This window comes from Lingula anatina, chromosome 1, assembly GCF_051362555.1.
Source record: "Lingula anatina isolate TDL-2025a chromosome 1, LinAna3.0, whole genome shotgun sequence".
In the NCBI taxonomy this organism is placed as follows: Eukaryota; Metazoa; Brachiopoda; class Lingulata; order Lingulida; family Lingulidae; genus Lingula; species Lingula anatina.
This window is the reverse complement of record NC_141767.1, coordinates 41,403,798-41,427,648: the sequence shown is the minus strand read 5'-3', so window position 1 is coordinate 41,427,648 and position 23,851 is coordinate 41,403,798. Positions and strand designations below refer to the sequence as shown.

Sequence of the window (23,851 nt, the reverse complement as noted above, 5' to 3'; positions counted from 1 at the left end):
AAACAACAATTTTCCCATACTTACCAATGATAAATGAATCCATTTTTACATTCAAAGTTAGCCCCTGGTTTTTTTCTAAAAAGTTTGGTTTTTTGTTTAAAATATCTTAAGAGATTTTAACAGAGTATAGCCATCAATGGAGGTCACGTGGTCTAAAGACAAGCTTAGATATCAGAATAATAGCTATAACTGCCATTATTGTGGTAAAACAGAATATATTATGTTTCCATAAGTCATTCACAATGTTTTAATTGTGAAATAAAGATCTCATACGGAGAGTTACAAATATGCACAGAAGGCTGAGACGTGCAGCAGCCTGTCAATGATTTCTAAGTCAAACAGCCTCAGGAGATCTGCCTCAGAAAAAAAGAAACTTTAAAAGAAAAAGAAAAAGAATTGGAAAACAAAATAATTCAGATGAAAAATATATATAAAAAAAACAAATGAATACATAGGGTGGTACGGACTATATGAATTACGTGAAATATTGACAAAGTATAGTGTGTATCAATAAAATGTTTCAAGATGTGAATTGTTTTGTTAAAATGTTATTTAACAATATGAAATACCACAATTTTACTTAATGTATTGTTTCATGAAAATTGAATATATAACTAACAGTTTCAGTGTAAATTAGTCCTTGAATTTTGAATATATGACCCTGGAAAGTCCTTGAAAAGTCCTTGAATTTCATTTCAAATCATCTGTATGAACCCTGTACTATACATAAGTAATGACAACTTTTAGACATAGTAAAGTTGTCATCTTTGCAAAGAAATGTTCAGGAACTAAAAAGTGGGACTTCTGGTTTCAAAACTTCCTAGTAATGATTAAAATCTGTATTCAAGTCCTTAAAGCTAACAGACATTTCAGATTTGTTATTGGATATGAACGGCAATAGTATACGAAGCCAATATCTTCTTTTAAAAAACTTATACCAAATAGAACAAAAGATACAGGGTTTATGGGTTGAAAACTTGGTCTACCAAAGGTTTTAGAGTCCCCTTAGATTTGCGGGGGTACAGTCATTAATTCTCGGCTCCATTGGGACGACACATAGGGAGGCGTGTGAGAGGCGGAGAGACTATTAAAAGAGTAGGCGGTTTTTCTTTCATGTGCATCTGCCATATTTAGTTCCAGGATTTGTAAAGCCATGGCTCAACTCGTGAATGCAATCTTAGTCTATTCTGAGTCAAGCTTTTTAATAACATTTTTTTCAAGGAAAATTGTTTTTTTTCATCTCTTAGTTGACCTTGCCTGCTTAATGCCAAATGAAGAGGTACTTCAGGAATGATAGTTTTGAACAGAGTATCTTAATCGTACTTAATCATTTGGTGTGAGTTATTTTTAATTATATAATACATATGTACATATTGTGACCTGATAAAGCCATGCTTTCTATAAAACACTTCCTTCAATGAGCTCTGAAAAACGTTAATTATTCCTGCCTTCAGGAATCCAATAATCAACCCTAGGAAAATTTCCAGCTTGTGTCACGACAGTTCAAAGCCAGTATTGCTTGTGATGGCATATCTCAGTTTTTCCCTTAGCGTACTTTTCTTTTGATAGTTTGGCAACTTGAGAAGGTTAAAACATGTGGATGAAGTCGGCAGTCTCCCAACAGGATCTTTCTTGCGAATATTGAAGAAGCCTTTCAAAACGCTGCCCACTGTGTCTCCAGTATCCTGGGAAAAAGAAGATACAATTAAAATAAATCCAATTTTCTTAAAAAAATTTATAAATATAATCAGTGATATGTTAAGATGACAGTTTATAGTTTACATAGTATTACCTGGTCATCACTGACTTCCACACATCGTATTGAAAATGGGGGCTCCAGGTGGGCAAAACCTAGCAATGGGGGCTTGGAGCAACTGGTCACAAACTGAAAGAAAGAAGATTGCAAATAAAAAAATTCTGTGAAATAACAAAAATATTTACATACGGAAATAAAATTTTCCCAGTGTTATTGAAGCCAACTGTTGTTTAAAATGTTGAGATTTTAACCCACCTTAAGAAACAGACTTCTTTCTTCTCTGGTGAAATCTTTCACTAGGATGTCCCACAGCCAGTTCACCACCTTATGACTACTATGAAAACCACCATAGTACTGAGTGTGGGCTCTGCAGCAAATATACAGCATTTTAAAATGTTTTATGTACACTGCATGCATTCTAACTGCATACTCAGATACAGTGTTTTGCTATATCTAATTAAATCAGTAGGTCATTTTAAATATAAAAACTACATATCACACCACACTTATTACTACTCTTTTCATTTTGAGTAACACCAGGTAATATATAAATGCTCACTTTAGGTCTTCAATGTCCATATCTGTGTTGTCCCCAGATATAAGTTTCTGCAGTTCAGGTGCTGAGAACATGAGCAGCCAGTCTGGGTTCACTATAGACTTGAAGCCACGGATAAAGGCTGCTGTCTGTTCCTTGATCTGGACATGCATGCGGAAATGAGCCATGTGGTGGACATAGCTGATCCTGAGGAAAAAAAATGGCACGAAATACATCCTACTTTCCTGCTTTAATTGCCACAAGATAATGTCACATTAAACTATTGTCCACTTAACTCAATATTACACCCACCAAGTTACGACAACCGTTCTCATACTTACTTGTTCTCATTTGTCACAGATATGGCTTTCCCTCCTGGTACCAGCTCATGTGTGACTAGCTGGCCTAGATAGTCTTCACTAGAGGAAAATGTCAATTCGATGTCACAAACATCACCTTCATAATGCTGGAAATTGAGAGGATTTGCTATCAAAATTAATAATAGTTTGTCTCTATTAATTAAATCTTATCTGATTAAACTACTCTTAATCTTAGACTAACAGATGTAGTTAGAGCTGAATTTTGAAATAAACACAAATTAATGTTAATATATCACAAAGTGATCTAAACTCAGGTGAAGCAGGCAAATTTAAAGACATTAATCTTGTTTGAATACCTTAATATAAGTGAGGTTCTTATAGAGCTCTGGGTCTAAAGATGGCAGCTCATCCATAAAGCTATATGTACTGCTGTAGGTTCTGCCCAAGATCTGAGTCAGGAAAAATGGTGCAAAGGGCACATCCACCACAATACCCTGTAAGTAGAGATGTGGCACTGTTTTAACTGTGACAGTCCCTCACTAATATCCAAGGAAATGTAAATAGTAATGTGTCAGGTGTCCTTAGGGACACCAAAATTTACCGTTTGGAGAGAGAAGGCCTCTCACAATTCATTTAACTTTCAAATAAATTAAGTAACAGCACTGCATTCATCATGCACAGGCTTTGGTTTTGTTGTTTGAGCCCATTTGGGGCCATTCAACATAAAAGTTTTACATACACTTATTAGAGTATAAGTAAAACAATGATGCTACACTGAATACCATACCTCATAAACAGCTTTCCCAAGCATCCTTCCCACAAACTCAAACAGTGTCAAATGATTGTCCTGTATTGCTGAAGTAGGAGAAGGGTACAACTTCTGATCACTTGTCACCTGAAATAGATCCCAGATATTATTGGCTTTGCTTCAGATTATAGAATTATTCTGTAATTTTTCATTACTATTTTATCCAAGTACCATGCATATCATTTGATCAATACCAGTTTTTCACAACAACATACTGAACAAATATGTTTTTTCCTCACACATATAGTACGATTAGTCTCTCATATCACTGAAGAATAGAAACAGTTTTGCATCTACTACCTTGAACAAATTAAGTGAAGGATCAAACACTCTTGATATTGTCTCCTCAAGGAATTCTTTGAACACTCCATCTTGATCTATGCCAGCTTCGTCCAAACCCTGAAAACAAGCATATTTACAGTGACAGCATACAGCCAGGTCATAGAATGGTAAACAGGACTATATGTCATCTTTACTACATTTTGATAACATTTTGCATCATTACATAAAAGCTATTGACTTAAAATGTTCATTCAACCAATTATTGAGTGAAAATCTTTATTAAGGCATAGAGAAGCATGTTAACTGACCTGTGCATTTATGAACCTCACTCTGATGATTCCCTTCAAAGCACCTGGTGGCACCAGAGACAGCTGTCTGTATCCATCCTAACAAGACAAACAACTCATGCCATTGACTGATTTTTTTGGGTGTTTTCTCCATACCAAAGTCACCTTATTGATAAATCATCACTTTGAGTCTCTTCGTCATTTTTACATCAACCAATATGTACCAATTTCCAAAATATATCAAAGTTAAATAAACACATTCTTACCTCAATGATCCTTGCCCTATGCACAGTGACTAGAGTAGAAGTGGGGGATGCACACACAGACTCTGTAAGGCCCAACACTTCTTTTTCTTTTTGCACATTTTTTCTAAATAATATAACTCTCTGAAAAATAAAACCAACATTAAAAAATACAAGTAAGTAAAATGTACATAAATATGATGGTGTGGTATGATGGGGTATTTTCTCACTTGTAAAATGGCATTTTCTAACCCTTTTTGTGACTGGTCATATAGGATTTTCTTACCTCCTTATGTGGTATGATATGTGGCGTTTTCTGCAACAAAAACTGCGCAGTTTTTCTGCCTCGGTCAAGTTCCTGAAGGAATGTACTTGGCTTGATGTCCCTATAGTGTTACAAACATATTATATGCATTATTAATATAACATACAATACAGATAATGCAATGATATAAAAACTGCCAATTACAATTTAAAAATAGAATATAATATAATTATATCCTAATTACATTTTATTTCCTTCGATATAATAATTTGAAATGAAGTTCCCTTCAATGAATACTCATAATACTATTTGGGTACAATCTATTCTTAGATATAGACCTAATTAGCCAGTGTTTATCTGGGGTGAAGGGTCTCCTGCAGTCTCTCTCATATAGTAACATGAGTAGAGTGTGTGGAGAGGAAAATAGTGGGTTGCTAGCAGCAGTTGTCACATCTGAAATCAGTAAAAGAAAATTACATTTATAGATTTATGATCCATTTACAAAATATGTAAAACATCTAGTAAATGAATATTGAGAAATGAACCTTTATTTTGATAATGATTAAACTTTTTAAAACTTTGAACGAAAACTTAAATTTGCAAAAATCTAATGAAGTACAATCACTCCAATATGGCATATTACAGAAATTGACTATACTGACCAATAAGATTGTTCCACACAAGCTTGAAGATGAATTGGTTAAGAAATGATGTCATGGCAACTACATTTTCTAATTTGAAAGGTTTTTGCTGCTCATACAGTTCCACATCATCAAGTATTCTGAAAGTTTAAATTTAAGGCACCAGTATTATGAGAACATATTGTAGGGTGTCACTTATGCTGAATCATTTTGAACTTCTGTATTACAAAAAAAAAAAAATAAAAAAAAAAAAAATAAAAATAAAACAAGTCACATTTATACACATTGGAAAAAACAGCACATAAACTAAACAATTAGAAGTGCAATTAACAGGTGCAAAGATTTTTCTATAGTTATCTGTCTGATAATTGAAGCCAGCACTTACACAATGAGATGACTAGCAGCATCACAGAAAAGAGTCAGCATCTGGAACACCGGATGGTGTGTGTTGTTTGGAGATGAAGTCAACAGCTCAATGAAGGCATTCAGGCCACAGTTGGGACCAAAATCACAGAAGAAAGACCAAAGGTTTGGAAGGAACAGATCTTGGTAGCTCAGTCCTGAAAGAATAAATAAGCAAATCATTTTATTGTGTTAAATTGCATTGTTTCATGTATACCACAACTTGGCAGTAGCTATCACTTATTTGATTAAACAGCAGCCTCAAAATTCAGTTCATAAAAAGCTCTTCTGGTAACTAGTTTTTATTTGCCTCCTGAAGATCTTTTCTGTTTTTTTTCCAGGATGCCATATCCATTAACTAACAGTGTTATCCAGTCTGAGTGGTGAAGGTCTCAAAATGTAACTAGAGGATCAGAGAGGCGATACCGCCTCCGAATATTGTACCACCAGCTGGAGCAAGCACATTCGTATAGACCCCCACATACACAAAAAAAGGAAGACAGCCACCAGTCTTGTGCTTGACAAGCTGTAAAAATGCAATCAAAGAGAATTTTCAAAATATGCAAAAAATATATATATAACTAAAAAAATGGTACAATCAAAGTTAAGTTCATCATAAGGTAGGTCAAAGGTCAATTCCAAGGTCACAGTAAATTGCCAGACTTCCTATTCAACTTCAATAGTAACTATGGGCCTATCTCTGCCAGGTTTGGAGTTAAAAGAGAAAGAAATTAGCAGAGTTCAGTTCATGATAATAAGTAGGTCAAAGGTCAATTTCAAGGTCACACTTAGATTGCCAGTATATAACTTCCTATTCAAGTTCAATAGTAACTATGAACCTATCTCTGTCAGTTTTGGAGATAAAGGGGAAGCAAAATATGCAAAGTTCAGTTCATGGTGAAAAGTAGGTCAAAGGTCAATTTTAAGGTCACATGTAGATTGCCAGTATATGACTTCCTATTCAACTTCAATAGAGACTATGGACCTATCTCTGTCAGTTTTGGAGATAAAAGGGAAGCAAAATTTGCAAAGTTCAGTTCATGGTGAAAAGTAGGTCAAAGGTCAATTTCAAGGTCACACTTAGATTGCCAGTATATAACTTCCTATTCAAGTTCAATAGTAACTATGAACCTATCTCTGTCAGTTTTGGAGATAAAGGGGAAGCAAAATATGCAAAGTTCAGTTCATGGTGAAAAGTAGGTCAAAGGTCAATTTTAAGGTCACATGTAGATTGCCAGTATATGACTTCCTATTCAACTTCAATAGTAACTATGGACCTATCTCTGCCAGTTTTGGAGATAAAAGGGAAGCAAAATTTGCAAAGTTCAGTTCATGGTGAAAAGTAGGTCAAAGGTCAATTTTAAGGTCACGTTTAGATTGCCAGTATATGACTTCCTATTCAAGTTCAATAGAAACTATGGACCTATCTCTGTCAGTTTTGGAGATAAAGGGGAAGCAAAATATGCAAAGTTCAGTTCATGGTGAAAAGTAGGTCAAAGGTCAATTTTAAGGTCACATGTAGATTGCCAGTATATGACTTCCTATTCAACTTCAATAGTAACTATGGACCTATCTCTGCCAGTTTTGGAGATAAAAGGGAAGCAAAATTTGCAAAGTTCAGTTCATGGTGAAAAGTAGGTCAAAGGTCAATTTTAAGGTCACGTTTAGATTGCCAGTATATGACTTCCTATTCAAGTTCAATAGAAACTATGGACCTATCTCTGCCAGTTTTGGAGATATAAGGGACTAAATGGTATAATATTGGAGTTACCATAGTGTGCCATAAATTTCCTACAGAAAAAAATTAATTAAAATAAAGAAAAGGTCATTTTGGTCAAAATTCTTGAAATGGGAGGTGCTCTGAAGTTCCAGATGTTCATATTTGATGAAATAATGTCATTTTTGACCACAAGTTGTCTGCTTTGCCAAGCCTGCACATTTTGCTTTCACCACCAATATGTACTTTTTGATAAAGCGTAACTCGAAAACCGTATGGAATACAAAAAAATGGAGACCACCTCCAGTGTTGGGCTTTACATGCTCTACATAATGCAAAAAAGAATGGGTGTCTAGCATTAACGGTTCCCGAATTAGAGACAGTTTTCAGTTTTGATATCTTATGGCCGCTACTCCCGTGAAAATGCACCGATTGACCCCAAATTCACGGAGATGAAAGATGACCCGAAGGGTAACACTTTCCATTAATATTATTAGTTAAGTCTGTGTGGTGTCTGAATAAGAGCGCAAAAAATTTTTTTTTTGGCAAAAATTTTGTTTTTTTGAAAATTTTGGCCCGTTTGACCTTGAAATAAAGGTCAAAGGTCAAATCCAAGGGCATATTTGAAATCTACACATATGACTTTTGGAAAGCTGTCTGTAGAAAATTTTCCCATAATTCCTTCTGTAGGGGAGATAATTAGCATTTAATTTTGCCATTTTTGGACAAGGGTGCATTGCAATGAGCGCCACACCTAGACCCCAATACCGACAAAGCCCAAATTTTACGTGGAACGAGTTGAGATTATAGGTGACCTAAATCCAAGAGATGGGTATGGAGACCCTTACCGTCTAGGAGGAGAAGCGGTAACGGTGACTTGGCGGCGGAGCCGCAGGAGCCGCAGGAGCCGGCGGAGCCGGCGGAGCCGCAGGAGCCGGCGGAACATACGGGTTGGGACTAAAACCATGTGCAAAGCTGGTGGTACAATTACCTGCGCTGGTGGTACAATTACCTGCCAGTATATCCAGTCTCAACTATGTGAGAGTCCTGAGAGCCGTCTGGTACATGCCACTTACCTGCCAGTATATCTAGTCTCAGATGTGTGAGAGTCCTGAGAGCTGTCTGGTACATGCCACTTACCTGCCAGTATATCTAGTCTCAGCTGTGTGAGAGTCCTGAGAGCTGTCTGGTACATTCCACAGGCAGCACAAGTTGACAAAGCCACTGGACTATTCAGCTTTATACGCACACTGCTACTCTTTGTGGATGCTTTCTCCAAAGCTTTCTTAATGATATCTGAAATAAGGAAAGCCAAACGCACAAATATAATGATAACAGTCAACATACTAGATATTAAATTAAGACAAAATATGATTATTATACTCAACCTTGCATAAATATCTTCTTCTTGATAAAGACTATATTTGCTTATGGTTTCACTCAGATTTGTATGAAACAGAAAATTGGTCTCAATCAGAAACAAGGAAGTACAACTGATCCAAATTATATTTACTTGTGCTCTTTGCCTGCTGTCTTGCTGCTGTCTGCTGTTCCTCCCTGGCCTTGCACTGGTTGTGGGCCAGCAGGTCAGATAAAAGGATCTTCACTATCTTGGGGCTCCACAGCAGCTGGAGCTGTTTGGTTACATATGGCATGGCTTCATGAAGACTAGAGTAAACACAGGCAATGAGAATCAATAAGTTTACTTTAATAATTTTTCCTTTCTTTTTTTTTCTTAATATTACCTTTTTATTTTATGGACTGGCTCTACACTTTACATATTTTTACCACAGGTCTTAATACAAAAAATGTAATTATTAAACTTTTTTTCTAAATTCATAGATTTTGGTGTTTTATTATACTTGCCTCTGGTCTGTCTTCTGTGAAAACCAGCCCAGCACAGGGTGCCAGTGTGTTAGGTTGGACTTCTTACTCTGAACATAACGCTCACAGCACTCCAATAACTTGTTAACCACATTCTACAATATGGAATTTGTAGCAAGTTATATAATTATCATATTACGCTCATTTTGCACAATCTCACATTGACAAGTTTGAACTTTCTCAGTCCAATTGTATCTGTTTGATTTATTTTCCATAAGCATGGGCTAATAATATAGTTTTTGTCAAACAAGTCTAAAAACATTATATGACATTACATTTATTTCATTTCTGAAGCAAAAGTTCTTTTAACTTACCAAGAAATTTGGTGTACTTTCCACCAGTCCCTGTACAAAAAAGAATTAATTGTTACCTCATTTTATTTTATGCATTAAAAAATTGTATTAGTTTTAAGAAAATATTGTATAATCCAACTATTTTAAGTGCAAATAAACATTATATAAAAATTCATTTCAAAGAGTATTACAGAATAAATCAATCCATAAAATGCAAGCTGAGAATTCCCTGAAAAATATTAAGGTCTGTATAATTCAAAGACCCTCTCACCTCAATTTCTGCATCTGCCAGTTGAATGAGGTTGGCTGCAAAATATAATGACCATTAGTTGCAATTTTTCTAATCGATTAATCAAATCATAAAACATATACAGTATATAAACTGAATCAGCAAATCAATAAAACATTAAAACAAGTTATACACACAAATGAAATAAAAGACACAGAAAGATTCTTACCCAGCAAACACAAGGCATAATTTCCTTCCAATGAATTAAAGATTATCCTCGTGCTCTGCTCATTGCAGAGTAGGTCCAAGCTTCTCTTGAACATCCTGTGTGTTACCAACACTGAAAGACACTGCAGAGAAAAACCAGTGTTATGTTGCAGGGCACATGGTGATGATGATGATGCCAACAAACAGTGACAAATTATAATAAATCATAAAACCACAATGGCTTATTACATTATTTATTCATTTATTCTTTACAAATTGCAGACAGCTCTCTTCAAGACAGCCTGTAACATCATACATCTCACTACAAGTCTAACCTATTGACTTAGTGCCTGGGATAATATTACCTCTTGAGCCAGATGTGAAGTATGGTACACTACAGCGGGGACAGATAGGATATGCAAGAGGAATACTGTTAACAAACTGTCTGAGAAGTTGGCAGCAATAAGTGGCCTGAAACAGAAAAAAATGTCTCTTTTTATTAATGGAAATCAAAATAACCTGAACACTACTATCGCCATCCAGATGCATATATATTGGTAGTAAGCATGTAGTTTAAGATATTAGGAAATTTTTACAAACCTCACAGCCACTGTTATCACTGCTGAAAGTGTGCCTTTGGTAAAACTGGGCTTTGATCTGGCTAGACCTTTGATCAGCAAACTCTGAAAGGTATAAATATAACTAAATTAAAAAAATTCAATTATAATTACTGAAATTATAAGGATCAGAATATGTCACAATTAATGTTGGTATTCAGGAGGCAAAAACTTCAAACACTCAGTCTGTGAGGAAGATAAAGACAGCCACCTGCAGCAAGTGGGGATCCCAACTCAACCTTTTTAGCTGACGTGTATAAATACCATATATGTCTATCCCATCAATTTTATATGATATATCAGACCTAGGTGAGTGTTGAGTGTTTCCTTACCTGAAAGACAGGATACAATCCTCTAGAGTTAAGATGTCCCATCACATTGTTGCACAGCTGAGACATACCTGGTTTTAACGCCTCCCCTGAAAAACAAAATATTGATTTATAATATATACACAACAAAGCATTATATAAAATTTCCTACTAAACTTTTGATTAAAATTAAATCTGTAGTGAACTATTACATTTGCTATCAGTTACATGGCTCTCATTTATAATTGTACTATTACAAAGTCACTATATTCCATTATTATATTAATACAGTTACCTGCTTTCCCTTGTAAAATCTTCCAGGTTGTAGTACTGGTGAATGTGAGCAACATGTGAAGGTATACTGTGATTGCTTTGATACCAGACACAGACTCAGGCTGAAATTAAATTTATCAATAAATGTAAGTCTTAATGGTCAAAACACACACATACACGCACGCGCACACACACACATTATACTTAGTAAGTAACAATGATAAAGATAACTGCTTTTACTTGGACATTCAGTTGATGTGATCACCCTGGCTCAGGTTTGTCTTACTTTGAACTAGGCACCAGAACTATCACAAAACAGAGCATTCATATTCACAGGGTAACACACACAGCCATGCAGAGCACTACTGTCATCCTACCTTAAGCACTTTGAGATATCTACAACAGTGCCACAACACTTCTTTCAACTGCTGGATCCATGCTACCACATGGCTCTTAGAGAGTGCAACAGACACATAGGAGAACTGCAAAAAAATGGCAAACTCCCATTCTAGTATGAGGAAAAGATAAACTCTTTCTGACCTGTAAGGAAACAGGTTGTTGCCAAGTATCGATTACACTATAGGGTAAACATTTTGAATTTCTGTCAGTTGTTTTTAAATAAAAAGTAAATGATGATAAACCCAACATCTTCCCTACCTTAACCTGGTCTGAAGACATGGTAAACAGGATGTACTTGCACAAGTACTGGAATTTCTGGGGAAATAAAATCAAATATGGTTCAGGTAAGTCTTTAGACTTTATTCCATATGCTTTCCAATTCACTTTTACTGATATAGTGAAATATATATTTACACCATTTTTTAATTTATATCTTCTAGGTGCTTAAGAGAGGTCACCTCTATCTTTAAATGAAACAATGGTGCTACTTTTTAGTAACATGATCCACTTAAAAAACAGCATAGTGATCACCTCTGCATCTTTGTCTTCATTCAACAAAAACAGAAATCTCTTCACAACTGCAAAGGTCACCAAAGCTGAAGGTAGATAAAAGTAAAACCAATTGGTAATGAAAAAGGGAAATAAATACTAACTAATTATAATAAAGCAAAAAAAAAAATCAAAGTGTATTATAAATAATAATCAATTTACCACAGCCATACATCAAGGAAGATATACACATATCTGTATAGTTTAAGATTGTGTTACAAACTTTCATCTTATCAATAAACTCTTTTTTAAAACTTTATCAATGATCACTTTATAATGTACAAGACCACATTGATACATGAATTTTCCAGTGCTATTTCTTAGTGTCTTAGTTTCAGCATTGTTGGCAAGTTACCTGGTTTCAAGGATGGTTTGTATTCCTCTTCAGCAGAAGTGGGAATCTCTAGGAGGACATCCACTTCTCGCCTGCAAAAAAAATTTTTTTTTTGTAATTCTAGCTGCACCACATGCTTGACTAAAACTATAAAAGTTAATAAACAACATATTTTTTCCAAGTATTGTTCAATTAAAATGGCTTGCTTCTGAAGCTCTTTGCACCAACATAATTTTGATAGTATAATAGGTAAATTGCTGTATTAATTGTCTTAGTGTGTTGATTGAGTCAAAAAAAAAAACTAAGGCACCGTGCAATAATCTAGATGTATTTTTGTTTCTTCTTTTCAAGTTGGATTATTGGTCTGTATATGTGATGTGACAGCGTATCAATCTGTGCACATTAGCACTGACCATGTGGTGAACTTTAGGTGATAATGTAACAAACATGACAACATTTTGCTTTACTGACCATATCTCATTTCTGAGTCTTCTTCTTGAAATAAAGCCTCTTGCTGTTGCCTGAAACAGGGACAGATTAATTTTTATAGATATTTTACTAAAAAATTGTTTTTCATACAACATTTTACGTGATGTATGCCTCATGCTTTGTGATATTTTACCTGTATTTTTACAGCTGCCTCCTCTCTCTGTTTCTCTTGTGCCCTCTCTTCCCTGGCTGCCTTGGCTTGTTCTAGAAAAGCAGTCTTTTTAGCACTGTCGGCCTTGGTAAACATAGTCCTAAAAATAAAAAAAATACACAAAAATAAAAATATATAATACTACCTAATTGAAAAGTACTTGAACATGGGGTGAGTGAAAGTAAAAAAACCTTCCCATAAACGCAACCCCCTCCCCCTTCCTACCCTTGTCTTAAGGGTAGAGAGGGGGATGAGAAAGGTGTCTCTGAAACAGTTATATCCTGGGCCCTAGTCAGGGAGAATAAGCGCAGTTGTCATCTAATTTGAGGCTTACACCACCTAAGAAACATTATTGATGTTCATTTGCTGTGCATCAAAAGTGTTGCAAACATACCTTTACCAGCGGCTTAGTGCGTCTAGCAGGAGGAAAACATAAACACGGTCGAGTTGAGTTGACGTCTTTTTTGTTGCTTCGATAGAACGCACCAATCATAGTCAGGAATTCTCTTACGTGCGGAGTATTGAACACAAACACATTTCCGGTACACATGGTCCAGCATCGATGTGATGGTACAGACTTGATGTGATAATTATGTCTAGGTTGATTGTGAAGGGTCTCCCTAAGGATGTAAGTACATGATAAACACGATTTATGAATGAAACCAACTAGAAAACACTAAGATTTAAAGAAGCACTTGGGATTTCATTTTTTGAAACAATTTATTTTGAACGTAAACATGAATAAACTTTCTAATAAATAACCAACCTTGCTTGCACTCTCCTTTAGTTGCCATCATCACACTAGATGTTCAACGTTTATCGCTATATTGGTTATTTCCTTGCGTTCTCTTTAAGATTAAGGAGGAGCGGTTGAGGGAGTTGTTCAGTCACAAGGGCCACATCACTGACCTTTCTATGAAATATACTAAAGACGGAGTCTTCAGAAGGTTTGCGTTTGTGGGATACAAGACTGCAGAAGAAGCGGCTACTGCACTGAAGCGTCACAATAACACGTTTGTTAATACCTCCAAGATTGTGGTATGATATGCAGTTTTTGTAAATGTACTTTAGCTTTAGTTTATAACTTGTATATAAATGAATTTTCCGGTGGATATTACAATTTAAAAAGCGCATTTGTATGAAATTTGTTTACAGTGTTTGACAAAAGATAAATTCAGTAAATTCTGTCTAATTTTTGAAATTAAAGTAATCAGAAATAATATCTAATTAATCTGTGAAATGGCCTTCAATATTATATATTACCACAGTACTTAAGTATATAAAATTTATTTTCTATTTTGTTATCAAAAAGGTTGAAGTTGCACATGACTTTGGTGATGCAAACAAACCCAGAGCATGGAGTAAATACTCCAAGGACAGCTCTTCATACCAGAAGAAAAACAGCAAACTGCAGGATCAAGATGAAAAGAAAAGTATTAAAGATTCTAAAAAGGTGAGACACAATATAGAAAAATGAAATGTAGACTGATTGTCATGTTTGCAAATATGAGATCAAGCATTTTGATATTTATCTAGTGAAGTGTGTGTATTTGATTTGATTATCAGTTTATCACAATTTGTTTGTATCAACTGAAACCATTCTGTTACTCACAAAATGTATTTTTTTCATGAGGAAAATGAAATCACTAATCTATTATGATGTTCTATTGTGTGAAGTTAGTGCTGGTATAGAATTTACCTCATATTTTACAGAAAGCTAAGGAGATGAAAAAGAAAAAGAGAGAGGAAAAGATACAAAGTTTACTGGGTGATGTAAGTATTACTGCTATGAAATTACCTTTAATTGTGTTATTTTCATGTACCCATATTTAGTTCGAACACTCACAGAAACTATGTAGAATAAGAGAGCACTCAGAACAGATGATCCACAAACTAACTGATCCGCTGACTAAATATGGCTGACCTCACTTAAAAGCAGTGTCGCTTAATACCCTGATGGTCTCCCCACCTCCACACGTGCCATTAAATGAATTAAATCTTGGCTCTGAGGTTTAATTGCAGCAGTAGCGCAGGTGGAGGCATGAAGGCCATCAGGAGATTAGTCGGTGTTGCGTTTAAGTGAGTGAGCCATATTTAGCCTTGGATCTGTTAGTCCGCGGATCAACTTGTTGTAGCCTCATACAGATGCTGGACATATTTTTTTTATTGGTAATTGACTGTAATATTACAAACAGATGAACTGTTGACAATATTCAAGGACAATTAATATATTAATAGTTAATAAGTACCTTATCACATTTGTTATTAACATGGTAGATTGCATCTCTAAAAATAGACAAAGCCGACAATTATTGGCATAATGCTATCTTGGATTTCAGTTGAAAGATGATCCCGAATTCCAAGAATTCCTAGATATACACAAAAACAGAAGCACAAAGTCCACATGGGGCAATGATACTGTGAACCTGAATGACAATATCTCAAGGCAGCATGCAGCTGAAGCAAGCGATGAGGAACAGGAAAAGAAGGGAAGTAGTGAGGAGAGTGATGCTGAAGACGAAGAGACTGAAGATATAAAAGGTGGGATATACCATAATCATTCACTGAAATAGAAAAAATTTGTTTTTTGCTTATCGAACATAAAATGTCCATAGTGAATACTGTGTTAATGAGTGTAACTAAGTCCAATTTAAGTATCTCTCTTTATATGATTTTGCATGTTTTGACAACTTTATGGTGTTCTGATGTAGGAATGCTTTTGCATTTATAGAGCAATCTCCAGAGGTGTCAGAAAACAAAAATTCTGTCACGGTTGAGAACAGACAACTGTCAGATATGGAGGTAGGTTAACACTTATTGTAAGTTGTAAGCTGAGTATATTATTATTTTATAATTTTCCCACATACCTCAAATTGAGAAATTATTTGTTATGTTTGATAATTATGTCTTATGGTATGTTGTAAATGGGAGTCACCCAGCGCAAGCTATCTAGTTAAGTTAGAAGGAAAAACATACTGGCACCATTCATATGTTTGATGGTATGGACTTGACATACATATTGTTATATATATGTGTAAATAAATTTCATGACACAGTTAATTTTTTTCTAGAAAAGGACATTTCATTGTCAAACTTTCTCACAGTTATAACTCATACATGTATATAGAGTGTCCTGTTTTTTGTCCTAGTACCTCAAATCCAAAATGAAGTCCAGTGGCTTGCTGAGTGATACAAGCTCCAGTGAGTCAGACACAGATGAGGATGAAGATGATGATAAACAGGAGGAAGAGGAAACAACAAGAGAAAACAGAGTGAGTGGAATTATATCAGTACAAGGTTGTGAATTAGGCTGAATCAGTTATATGACAAAATGACAAGTAAAGTATGTTCTTTATATAGTCACAACAGATGTCAGGATTGTAGTCATTGAATGAATTGAGATTCTGCTATTTTATAGATGCAGCTGTGTAAGCTTTTTAGTGGTCATTATACATTTGAAGAATGATGGTTTAGATATTTGTTATACTTTTCAGAGCATGGATGCAGTAGACTCTTCAGAGTATGTGGTAAAAATGAGAGGATTACCTACAAACATTAAGGAGGTTTGTAAGCTTTTTATATTTGAGATAATATATATATTTGCACAATTTATGAAAATGTTTTAATGCTGCATCTTTTCTTCTTTTTATCTTCTACTTGTAATTGTTATTATTATTGTTGTTGTTATTTAAATTTGTATTTTACAGAAACAGATCAAGGAATTTTTTACCCCGCTCATTGTTAAATCCATACGTATACCCAGGAATGCGAAGAAAAGGACAATTGGTATGATTTAATCATCACCATTGTGGTCAACAGTATAAAAATTACACCTGTTTCATTATCTCTGAAAATTTCCTGTAGAGTTTTTACCATCTTATGTTCTGGCCAATGTAAAAGATGTCCACAAAATGTTTTAACTGAAACTGAATTTTATTTTTGTGCAGTTTTTTTAATGCTGCAACAAATGAATGAAATTAATGTACCAACATGCATGAAAATTAATTTTCCCCTCTTTCAGGGGTAGCATTTGTAAGATTTGCAAAGGAGACTGACGTGGACCAAGCTTTAAGGAGAAATAAGAACTTCATTGGTATGTGTACAGATGGATATACCTATTACAAAGTAGAAATTATGTAAAAGTGTAGTCAAATTATTAGCTTGTTAAAAGAGTAAGTGTATTTGCATAAATATTATCATTTTTCTTTTCACACAATCAAGTTTTCATTTATTATATATTATATTGATAATATCTTTGTTTCATAATCTGGCCAAACCGAAATTTATGTAACAAATGGTACATCAGTTAAAATAATTTTGAACAAAAATTTTTTTCAATGATACTTTTTCATGTGTTCATACTCATAGCACCTTGAGTTTCAGAGTACTGATGCTGACATTTCTTTGCACAATGCAAATACTGCTAGAAATAATATAGGTATGTTTATAATACAAGTTCGCTTCCAGTAGTGAGACTCTGAAACTCATGGTAAAGTCTGTTGTGAAATGACAGTCATTGTCTTATTTGAAGGAGGAAAAAGAGTTCTCCTAAAAAAGCAACAAGAGAATGAAGAATCAGTCCAAGAAGAAGAACCGAGGCCATGGGAAGTAAAGGTATGACACTGAAACTTGTATAACACTCATGTTGATTCAAATTGTTGAGAAAATAAGATGTTTGGATACAACAAAGTTATTGTACCACCAGCGTAGGCGCTGGCGGTACACATGGTTTTAGTCCCGACCCGCATGTTCCGCCGGCTCCTCTGGCTCCGCCGCCATCTCACCGTTACCGCTTCTCCTCCTAGACGATAAGGGCCTCCATGCCCATCTCTTGGATTTAGGTCACCTATAATCTCAACTCGTTCCACGTAAAATTTGGGCTTTGTCGGAAGCGGGGTCTAGGTGTGGCACTCATTGCAATGCACCCTTGTCCAAAAATGGCAAAATTAAATGCTAATTATCTACCCTACAGAAGGAATTATGGGAAATTTTTCTACAGACGGCTTTCCAAAAGTCATATGTGTAGATTTCAAATATGCCCTTGGATTTGACCTTTGACCTTTATTTCAAGGTCAAACGGGCCAAAATTTTCAAAAAAACAATTTTTTACGAAAAAAAACCATTTGCGCTGTTATTCAGACACCACACAGACTGTACCAATAATATTATTGGAAAGTGTTACCCTTGGGGTCATCTTTCATCTCCGTGAATTTGGGGTCAATTGGTGCATGTTCGCGGGAGAAGCAGCCATAAGATACCGAAACTGAAAACTGTCTCTAATTCGGTTACCGTTAATGCTAGAGACCCATTCTTTTTTGCATTTTGTAGAGCATGTAAAGCCCAACACAGGAGGTAGCCTCCATTTTTTTGTATTCCATACGGTTTTCGAGTTGCACTGTATCAAAAAGTACATATTGGTGGTGAAAGCAAAATGTGCAGTACGGTAATGGATGATAAATTTTGAACTCTGGAAAAATAAAACTTAAGGCTTGGCAAAGCAGACAACTTCTGGTCAAAAATGACATTATTTCATGAAATTTGAACATCCGGAACTTGTGAGCACCTCCCATTTCAAGAATTTCAACCAAAATGACCTTTTCTTTATTTTAATTAATTTTTTTCTGTATGAAATTTATGGCACATTATTGTAATTCCAAAATTATAACATTTAGTCCCTTATATCTCCAAATCTGGCAGACATAGGTCCATAGTTACTATTGAAGTTGAACAGGAAGTCATATACTGGCAATCTAAATGTGACCTTGAAATTGACCTTTGACCTACTTTTCACCATGAACTGAACTTTGCAAATTTTGTTTCCCTTTTATCTCCAAAACTGGCAGAGATAGGTCCATAGTTACTATTGAACTTGAATAGGAAGTCATATACTGGCAATCTAAATGTGACCTTGAAATTGACCTTTGACCTACTTTTCACCATGAACTGAACTTTGCAAATTTTGTTTCCCTTTTATCTCCAAAACTGGCAGAGAAAGGTCCATAGTTACTATTGAACTTGAATAGGAAGTCATATACTGGCAATCTAAATGTGACCTTGAAATTGACCTTTGCCCTACTTTACACCATAAACTGAACTTTGCAACTTTTAATGCTTTTATTTTCAAAACTGGCAGAGATATGCCCAAAGTTACTATTGAATTTGAATAGAAAGTCATACGGGGTAATTTACCGTGACCTTAAAATTGACCTTTGACCTACTTTTAACCATGAACTGAACTCGGCAAATTTTGTTCCCTTTTATCTCCAATACTAGCAGAGATAGGTCCATAGTTACTATTGAACTTGAATAGGAAGTCATATACTGGCAATCTAAATGTGACCTTGAAACTGACCTTTGACCTACTTTTTACCATGAACTGAACTTTGCAAATTTTCTTTCCCTTTTATCTCCAAAACTGGCATAGATAGGTCCATAGTTACTATTGAACTTAAATAGTAAGTCATATACTGGCAATTTACTGTGACCTTAAGATTGACCTTTGACCTACTTTTAACCATGAACTACACTTTGCAAATTTTGGTTCCCTTTTATCTCCAAAACTGGCATAGATAGGTCCATGGTTACTATTGAAGTTGAATAGGAAGTCATATACTGGCAATCTAAGTGTGACCTTGAAATTGACCTTTGACCTACTTTTAACCATGAACTGAACTTGGCAAATTTTGGTTCCCTTTTATCTCCAAAACTGGCATAGATAGGTCCATAGTTGCTATTGAACTTGAATAGGAAGTCATATACTGGAAATTTACTGTGACCTTGAAATTGATCTTTGACCTACCTTACTATGAACTGAACTTTGATTGTACCATTTTTAGTTATATATATTTTTTGCATATTTTGAGAATTCTTGTTGATTGCATTTTTTACAACTTGTCAAGCACAAGACTGGTGTTGGTGTCCCTTTTTTGTGTGTGTGGGGGGTCTATACGATCGCGCTTACTCCAGCTGGTGGTACAATATCTGGAGGCGGTATCGCCTCTCTGATCCTCTAGTTCTTTAAAATTTTCAATAAGGTTTTAGAATGGTGTTTTATCCAGTTGCAGGAACAAGCAGAAGATGGGAATGATGATGAAACCATTGCAGAGGTAAAATATATTTTGACTTTTCCTTTTCTTGTTTACTTATCACGGCTGAGGAGAAACAGTAGTGAAAGATAAAAATGCAATGCAGCACAGCAAAACATAATGGCCTGGTAGACAGTTAAGCCGAAGAAGTAGTAGAGAACCCACAAGAAATTTTCTCTTAAAGCTTGGAACTATGTTTGGAAAAATTGTGGTTTAAGAATTGGTGGTTTAAGAATTGGTACTCCTTTTTTTCAGTCTGGTAGACTGTATGTGAGGAACCTGTCATACCTTTGCACAGAGGAGGACCTGGAAAAACATTTTGGAAAGTTTGGTAAGAGTGCCTTTTTTTATTTTTGACGAGTTTTGTATTTTTTATTATTGTTATGAGTGTACGTTGCATGGTATCAGGACAATTCCCCCCCCCCCCCCCCCCCCAAAGAATACATATATTTATATACAAATGTAAAGTAAAGAGTACAAAGTTCAAATCTTTTCATCCATTTTCTGAATATTTCTTAGTGTGATGATGCAACTCGAGAATACATAATATTAATTTTATTAAAGAAATTATTTTCATGGAGTACAAGTACATAAAATTTTCAAGATAGATGTACAGAACATTTTCTAAAAAGTTTGATCAAAGTATATCTCCAGGTAAAGGAGGGGCAAACAGATGACCTCACTCATCGCGGGAACCCTTTGATGAATTAACTGTTACTTTTAATTGCTTTATTACTCCCCCCTTGATTGAGTAAGTCTTGAATCAAGGTGCATCTCTAGGGAGAGGTGGGGTTAACAGATTTTCTCGCTTATCCAGGTATCCCTTTGACTGTTTGTCACTTTTAATTGCTTGACCACAACCCACCACCATCCACACTAAAAATATTCATAAAATATCTGTTTACCTGTTCATCTGTTTACCCCACCTTTACCTGAAGGATAGGTGGTTATACTTTGATTAGATATTTAATAAATCTTCCTGTACTTGTACTCAATAAAAAAGGAATTTGTTATATAATCATTTGTTTCATGATGAAGTTGTATTAACACACTAAAAATATTCAGAAAATGGATGAAAGATTTGAACTTTGTACTCTTTTCTTTATATTTGTATATATGTATTCTTCGGGGGGGAATCGTCCAGGGGGGGAATTGTCCTGGGGGGGAATTGTCCGGGGGGAATTGTCCGGGGGGGAATTGTCCTAGAATCAGGTTGCATGACATATGATTACAGGTAACACATTTAACCTGGTTTCACTCTTCTTTATTTCAGGACCACTGGCAGAGGTTCATCTTCCAATAGATACCTTTACCAAGAAAGTGAAGGGGTTTGCTTTCATAACATATGTAATTCCAGAACATGGTGTGAAGGCTTACACAGAATGTGATGGAACAGTTTTCCAGGTAAACAATATCTTTAATGTGAACAGTATCATGTCTACCAACTGTGAGTTACACCTTGGTACATAGTATTTCAGTTCATTTACATTTTTTTTTTTTACTTGTGCTTTATCATTGTTGCATGTGGTTTTCTTTGGCTATCAATGGAGACATTTTTTCTGCACTTCTAGGGGCGCATGTTGCACATCCTCCCTGCTAAGACCAAGAAAGACCCAAGTGAAGATGCTTCAGGTAAAACCTGAGATCATGCTGATATTGTCACTATAACATGATAATATAAGTTGAAAATGATAGCTTTAGAGGTGATGAATATGAATCAAAGTGTATTAAAATCGGTCATTTTTCTCTTTTGTTACATGTTGTATAAATGAAGTTTTATTAAATTTTATATTGAGAAACATTTAAACCTTCACTGTTCATGTCCTGCTGTTGTTTTACTGTAGATGAGTCTTCCTTCAAGAAGAAAAGACAAGCACAGCAGAAAGCTCATGCTGGAAGGTAAATAGAAATTTATGTGTATGTTTGTAAATGTGAAAGAGATCACAAATAAAAAAAAAATTTAGGCAAATAAATAAAATTGACATACGTATATTTAGTGATTTGAAATAGATATGTTTAAGCAATGTTTCCGCTTGTTACTATTTGACAAATGTATTTTTGTTTTTACCTTTTGATGGACCAGTTAAGTTTTATGTGATATTTTAATTGGTTTAGCTCACATAACTGGAACTCTCTGTTCCTTGGTGCTAATGCTGTGGCTGATGTGATAGCAGAGAAGTATGGCACCTCAAAAAGTCAGTTGTTAGATCCTGTAAGTCAACCCACTTCACCTATATTTCAGTTTAATATTCTAATTGAATTAGTTAAAATGTAGCATGATTAAAAAAAACTCACACTACATAAATTTGATTTGAAATAATTTTATTGTAACTAACATCTGTCATTATAATAATTTGATCTTCTATAGTTTGTCTGGCTCTTCATCTGCCTGTTTATCCTTCAATTCATCTGTCATTTTTCCATCCATCCTTCTATTCGTCCACCTGATATATTATTATGTCCGTTATAGTTATACACATATACTGTATAAATATTGATATACATTGGTATGATTGTCTACAGATTATCTGCATACATGAGCTAATTCTGTTGCTGTTTATGTTCCAGGAGTCTAGGCAAAGTGTTGGTGTCAGGATGGCTCTGGGAGAAACACATGTTGTGTCAGAGACCAGAGATTTCCTCACAGAAAATGGAGTCTCCTTAGAAGCATTCAGTCAAGGAAAGATGGAAAGAAGTAAAACTGTAATGTTGGTGAAAAATCTCCCTTCAGGCACGCCAGCCGAGGAAATCAGAACTATATTTTCCAAACATGGCACTGTTTCCAGAGTAATTCTCCCTCCTTCAGGAGTGACAGCCATAGTGGAGTTCCTGGAACCTTCAGAGGCCAGAAGAGCTTTTAGGAATCTGGCATATACCAAAGTAATGCATTTACTGATATTGATTTGAATGTAAAGAAATGGCACCCCAAAGTGTTATCATATCAACAGGTTGATTTTGTTTAAATTTCAGTTCTGTGTATACATAGAGTTTTTTTCCAATATCAGATTTTCAGTCATTTTTTATGGTACTTATTTTATTATATATTAGTAATTTTCCTTTCAGACATGAAGCACATTATCCTGGCGTTAAATATATATATGTCATGGTGTTCTCAGTTTCAGCATGTTCCACTGTATCTGGAGTGGGCTCCAGTGGGAGTCTTCACTGCACCAGCTCAGGAACAGAACCAGGCAACAGGGGAAGGGAAGGAAAGTGTGGAAAGCAGCGAGGTAGTTATAGTAATGTTGTCTCATTCAGAAAAATATAATAATAGATTACAAAATGAGTAAAGTGATCCATCTTAAATGAAAACTTAAATCTCTCACAACATGATCATTTGTAAAAAAAAATTGCCACTTACCAAACTAATGTCCAATGCATTTCTTTCCATATAAAAAAAAATTGGTGTAAAAAACTTCATTTCCTTTAAATTTAAGTGGGTCGGGCTCATTCACCACCTAAGCAATTTTGTCTGGCATACACAAGAATGGTCCTGTATGTTGGCAGTTTCAGCAAAGTCTTTTGTAGACTCTCTAAAATTGATTTCCTGTTGGTAAGTTTTTTATTTTCTTTATTTTCAATAAAGATGACAGGAGAAGAGAACCCAAGGTTAGCTGATAAAGAAGAGGAAGAAGATGAAGAGGCTGTTAATGAACCAGGAAGCACTTTGTTTGTTAAGAACTTGAATTTTGATACCACTGATGAGGGACTGAAACAGGTATATTGGTGTAGGTGGTGGGGGAGAAAGAATTGACAACCTCTGTTATTGTTTCATGTG

At 35.1% G+C, this 23,851-nt stretch overlaps 2 protein-coding genes across 4 annotated transcripts in view; one reads left to right on the top strand and one right to left on the bottom strand.

Annotated features, from left to right (window-relative positions):
- Window positions 1-1,165: 1,165 nt before the first annotated feature.
- LOC106175639 (ubiquitin-protein ligase E3B) lies at window positions 1,166-13,482 on the bottom strand. The gene is made up of 31 exons (XM_087012335.1): window positions 13,384-13,482; window positions 12,971-13,088; window positions 12,820-12,869; window positions 12,370-12,440; window positions 11,997-12,061; window positions 11,724-11,780; window positions 11,444-11,548; window positions 11,089-11,188; window positions 10,825-10,903; window positions 10,469-10,558; window positions 10,234-10,339; window positions 9,891-10,011; window positions 9,704-9,738; window positions 9,454-9,483; window positions 9,122-9,234; window positions 8,769-8,923; window positions 8,396-8,551; window positions 5,522-5,696; window positions 5,158-5,276; window positions 4,834-4,948; window positions 4,517-4,616; window positions 4,255-4,374; window positions 4,010-4,087; window positions 3,720-3,818; window positions 3,399-3,506; window positions 2,968-3,105; window positions 2,633-2,757; window positions 2,316-2,498; window positions 2,012-2,123; window positions 1,793-1,885; window positions 1,166-1,685 (listed from the first exon to the last, which is right to left on the bottom strand). Exons 1-31 carry the CDS (start codon window positions 13,479-13,481, stop codon window positions 1,494-1,496), a joined length of 3,306 nt encoding a protein of 1,101 aa, XP_086868461.1. The 5' UTR covers window position 13,482; the 3' UTR covers window positions 1,166-1,493.
- Window positions 13,452-23,851, top strand: part of LOC106175637 (putative RNA-binding protein 19) — a 24,911-nt gene continuing 14,511 nt past the window's right edge. For 2 of the 3 annotated variants that reach the window (XR_015334394.1, XM_087012337.1), the window contains exons 1-20: window positions 13,452-13,616; window positions 13,844-14,026; window positions 14,301-14,441; window positions 14,702-14,761; window positions 15,328-15,529; window positions 15,720-15,790; window positions 16,138-16,260; window positions 16,483-16,551; window positions 16,696-16,774; window positions 17,010-17,081; window positions 17,520-17,602; window positions 20,047-20,094; window positions 20,329-20,404; window positions 21,347-21,477; window positions 21,645-21,705; window positions 21,918-21,972; window positions 22,189-22,285; window positions 22,642-22,953; window positions 23,190-23,303; window positions 23,660-23,791. Coding sequence is in view for 2 of the 3 variants with exons in the window: in XM_087012337.1 (XP_086868463.1) it covers window positions 13,581-13,616; window positions 13,844-14,026; window positions 14,301-14,441; window positions 14,702-14,761; window positions 15,328-15,529; window positions 15,720-15,790; window positions 16,138-16,260; window positions 16,483-16,551; window positions 16,696-16,774; window positions 17,010-17,081; window positions 17,520-17,602; window positions 20,047-20,094; window positions 20,329-20,404; window positions 21,347-21,477; window positions 21,645-21,705; window positions 21,918-21,972; window positions 22,189-22,285; window positions 22,642-22,953; window positions 23,190-23,303; window positions 23,660-23,791 (2,145 nt within the window). In the remaining variant the exon portion in view is untranslated. The remainder of the gene's footprint in view (window positions 13,617-13,843; window positions 14,027-14,300; window positions 14,442-14,701; window positions 14,762-15,327; window positions 15,530-15,719; window positions 15,791-16,137; window positions 16,261-16,482; window positions 16,552-16,695; window positions 16,775-17,009; window positions 17,082-17,519; window positions 17,603-20,046; window positions 20,095-20,328; window positions 20,405-21,346; window positions 21,478-21,644; window positions 21,706-21,917; window positions 21,973-22,188; window positions 22,286-22,641; window positions 22,954-23,189; window positions 23,304-23,659; window positions 23,792-23,851) is intronic. The other variant, XM_087012338.1, reaches the window with a different exon arrangement.

Bases quoted from the DNA above. Each gene is read 5' to 3' on its own strand.
- LOC106175639 (XM_087012335.1), bottom strand. From the start codon at position 13,481: ATGATTGGTGCGTTCTATCGAAGCAACAAAAAAGACGTCAACTCAACT. The intron at 9,484-9,703 runs GTGAGAGGGTCT...TTTTTTGTACAG, and splicing joins TGGCAGATGCAGAAATTGAG to GGACTGGTGGAAAGTACACC. The intron at 1,886-2,011 runs GTGGGTTAAAAT...TCTTTCTTTCAG, and splicing joins AAAGAAGTCTGTTTCTTAAG to TTTGTGACCAGTTGCTCCAA.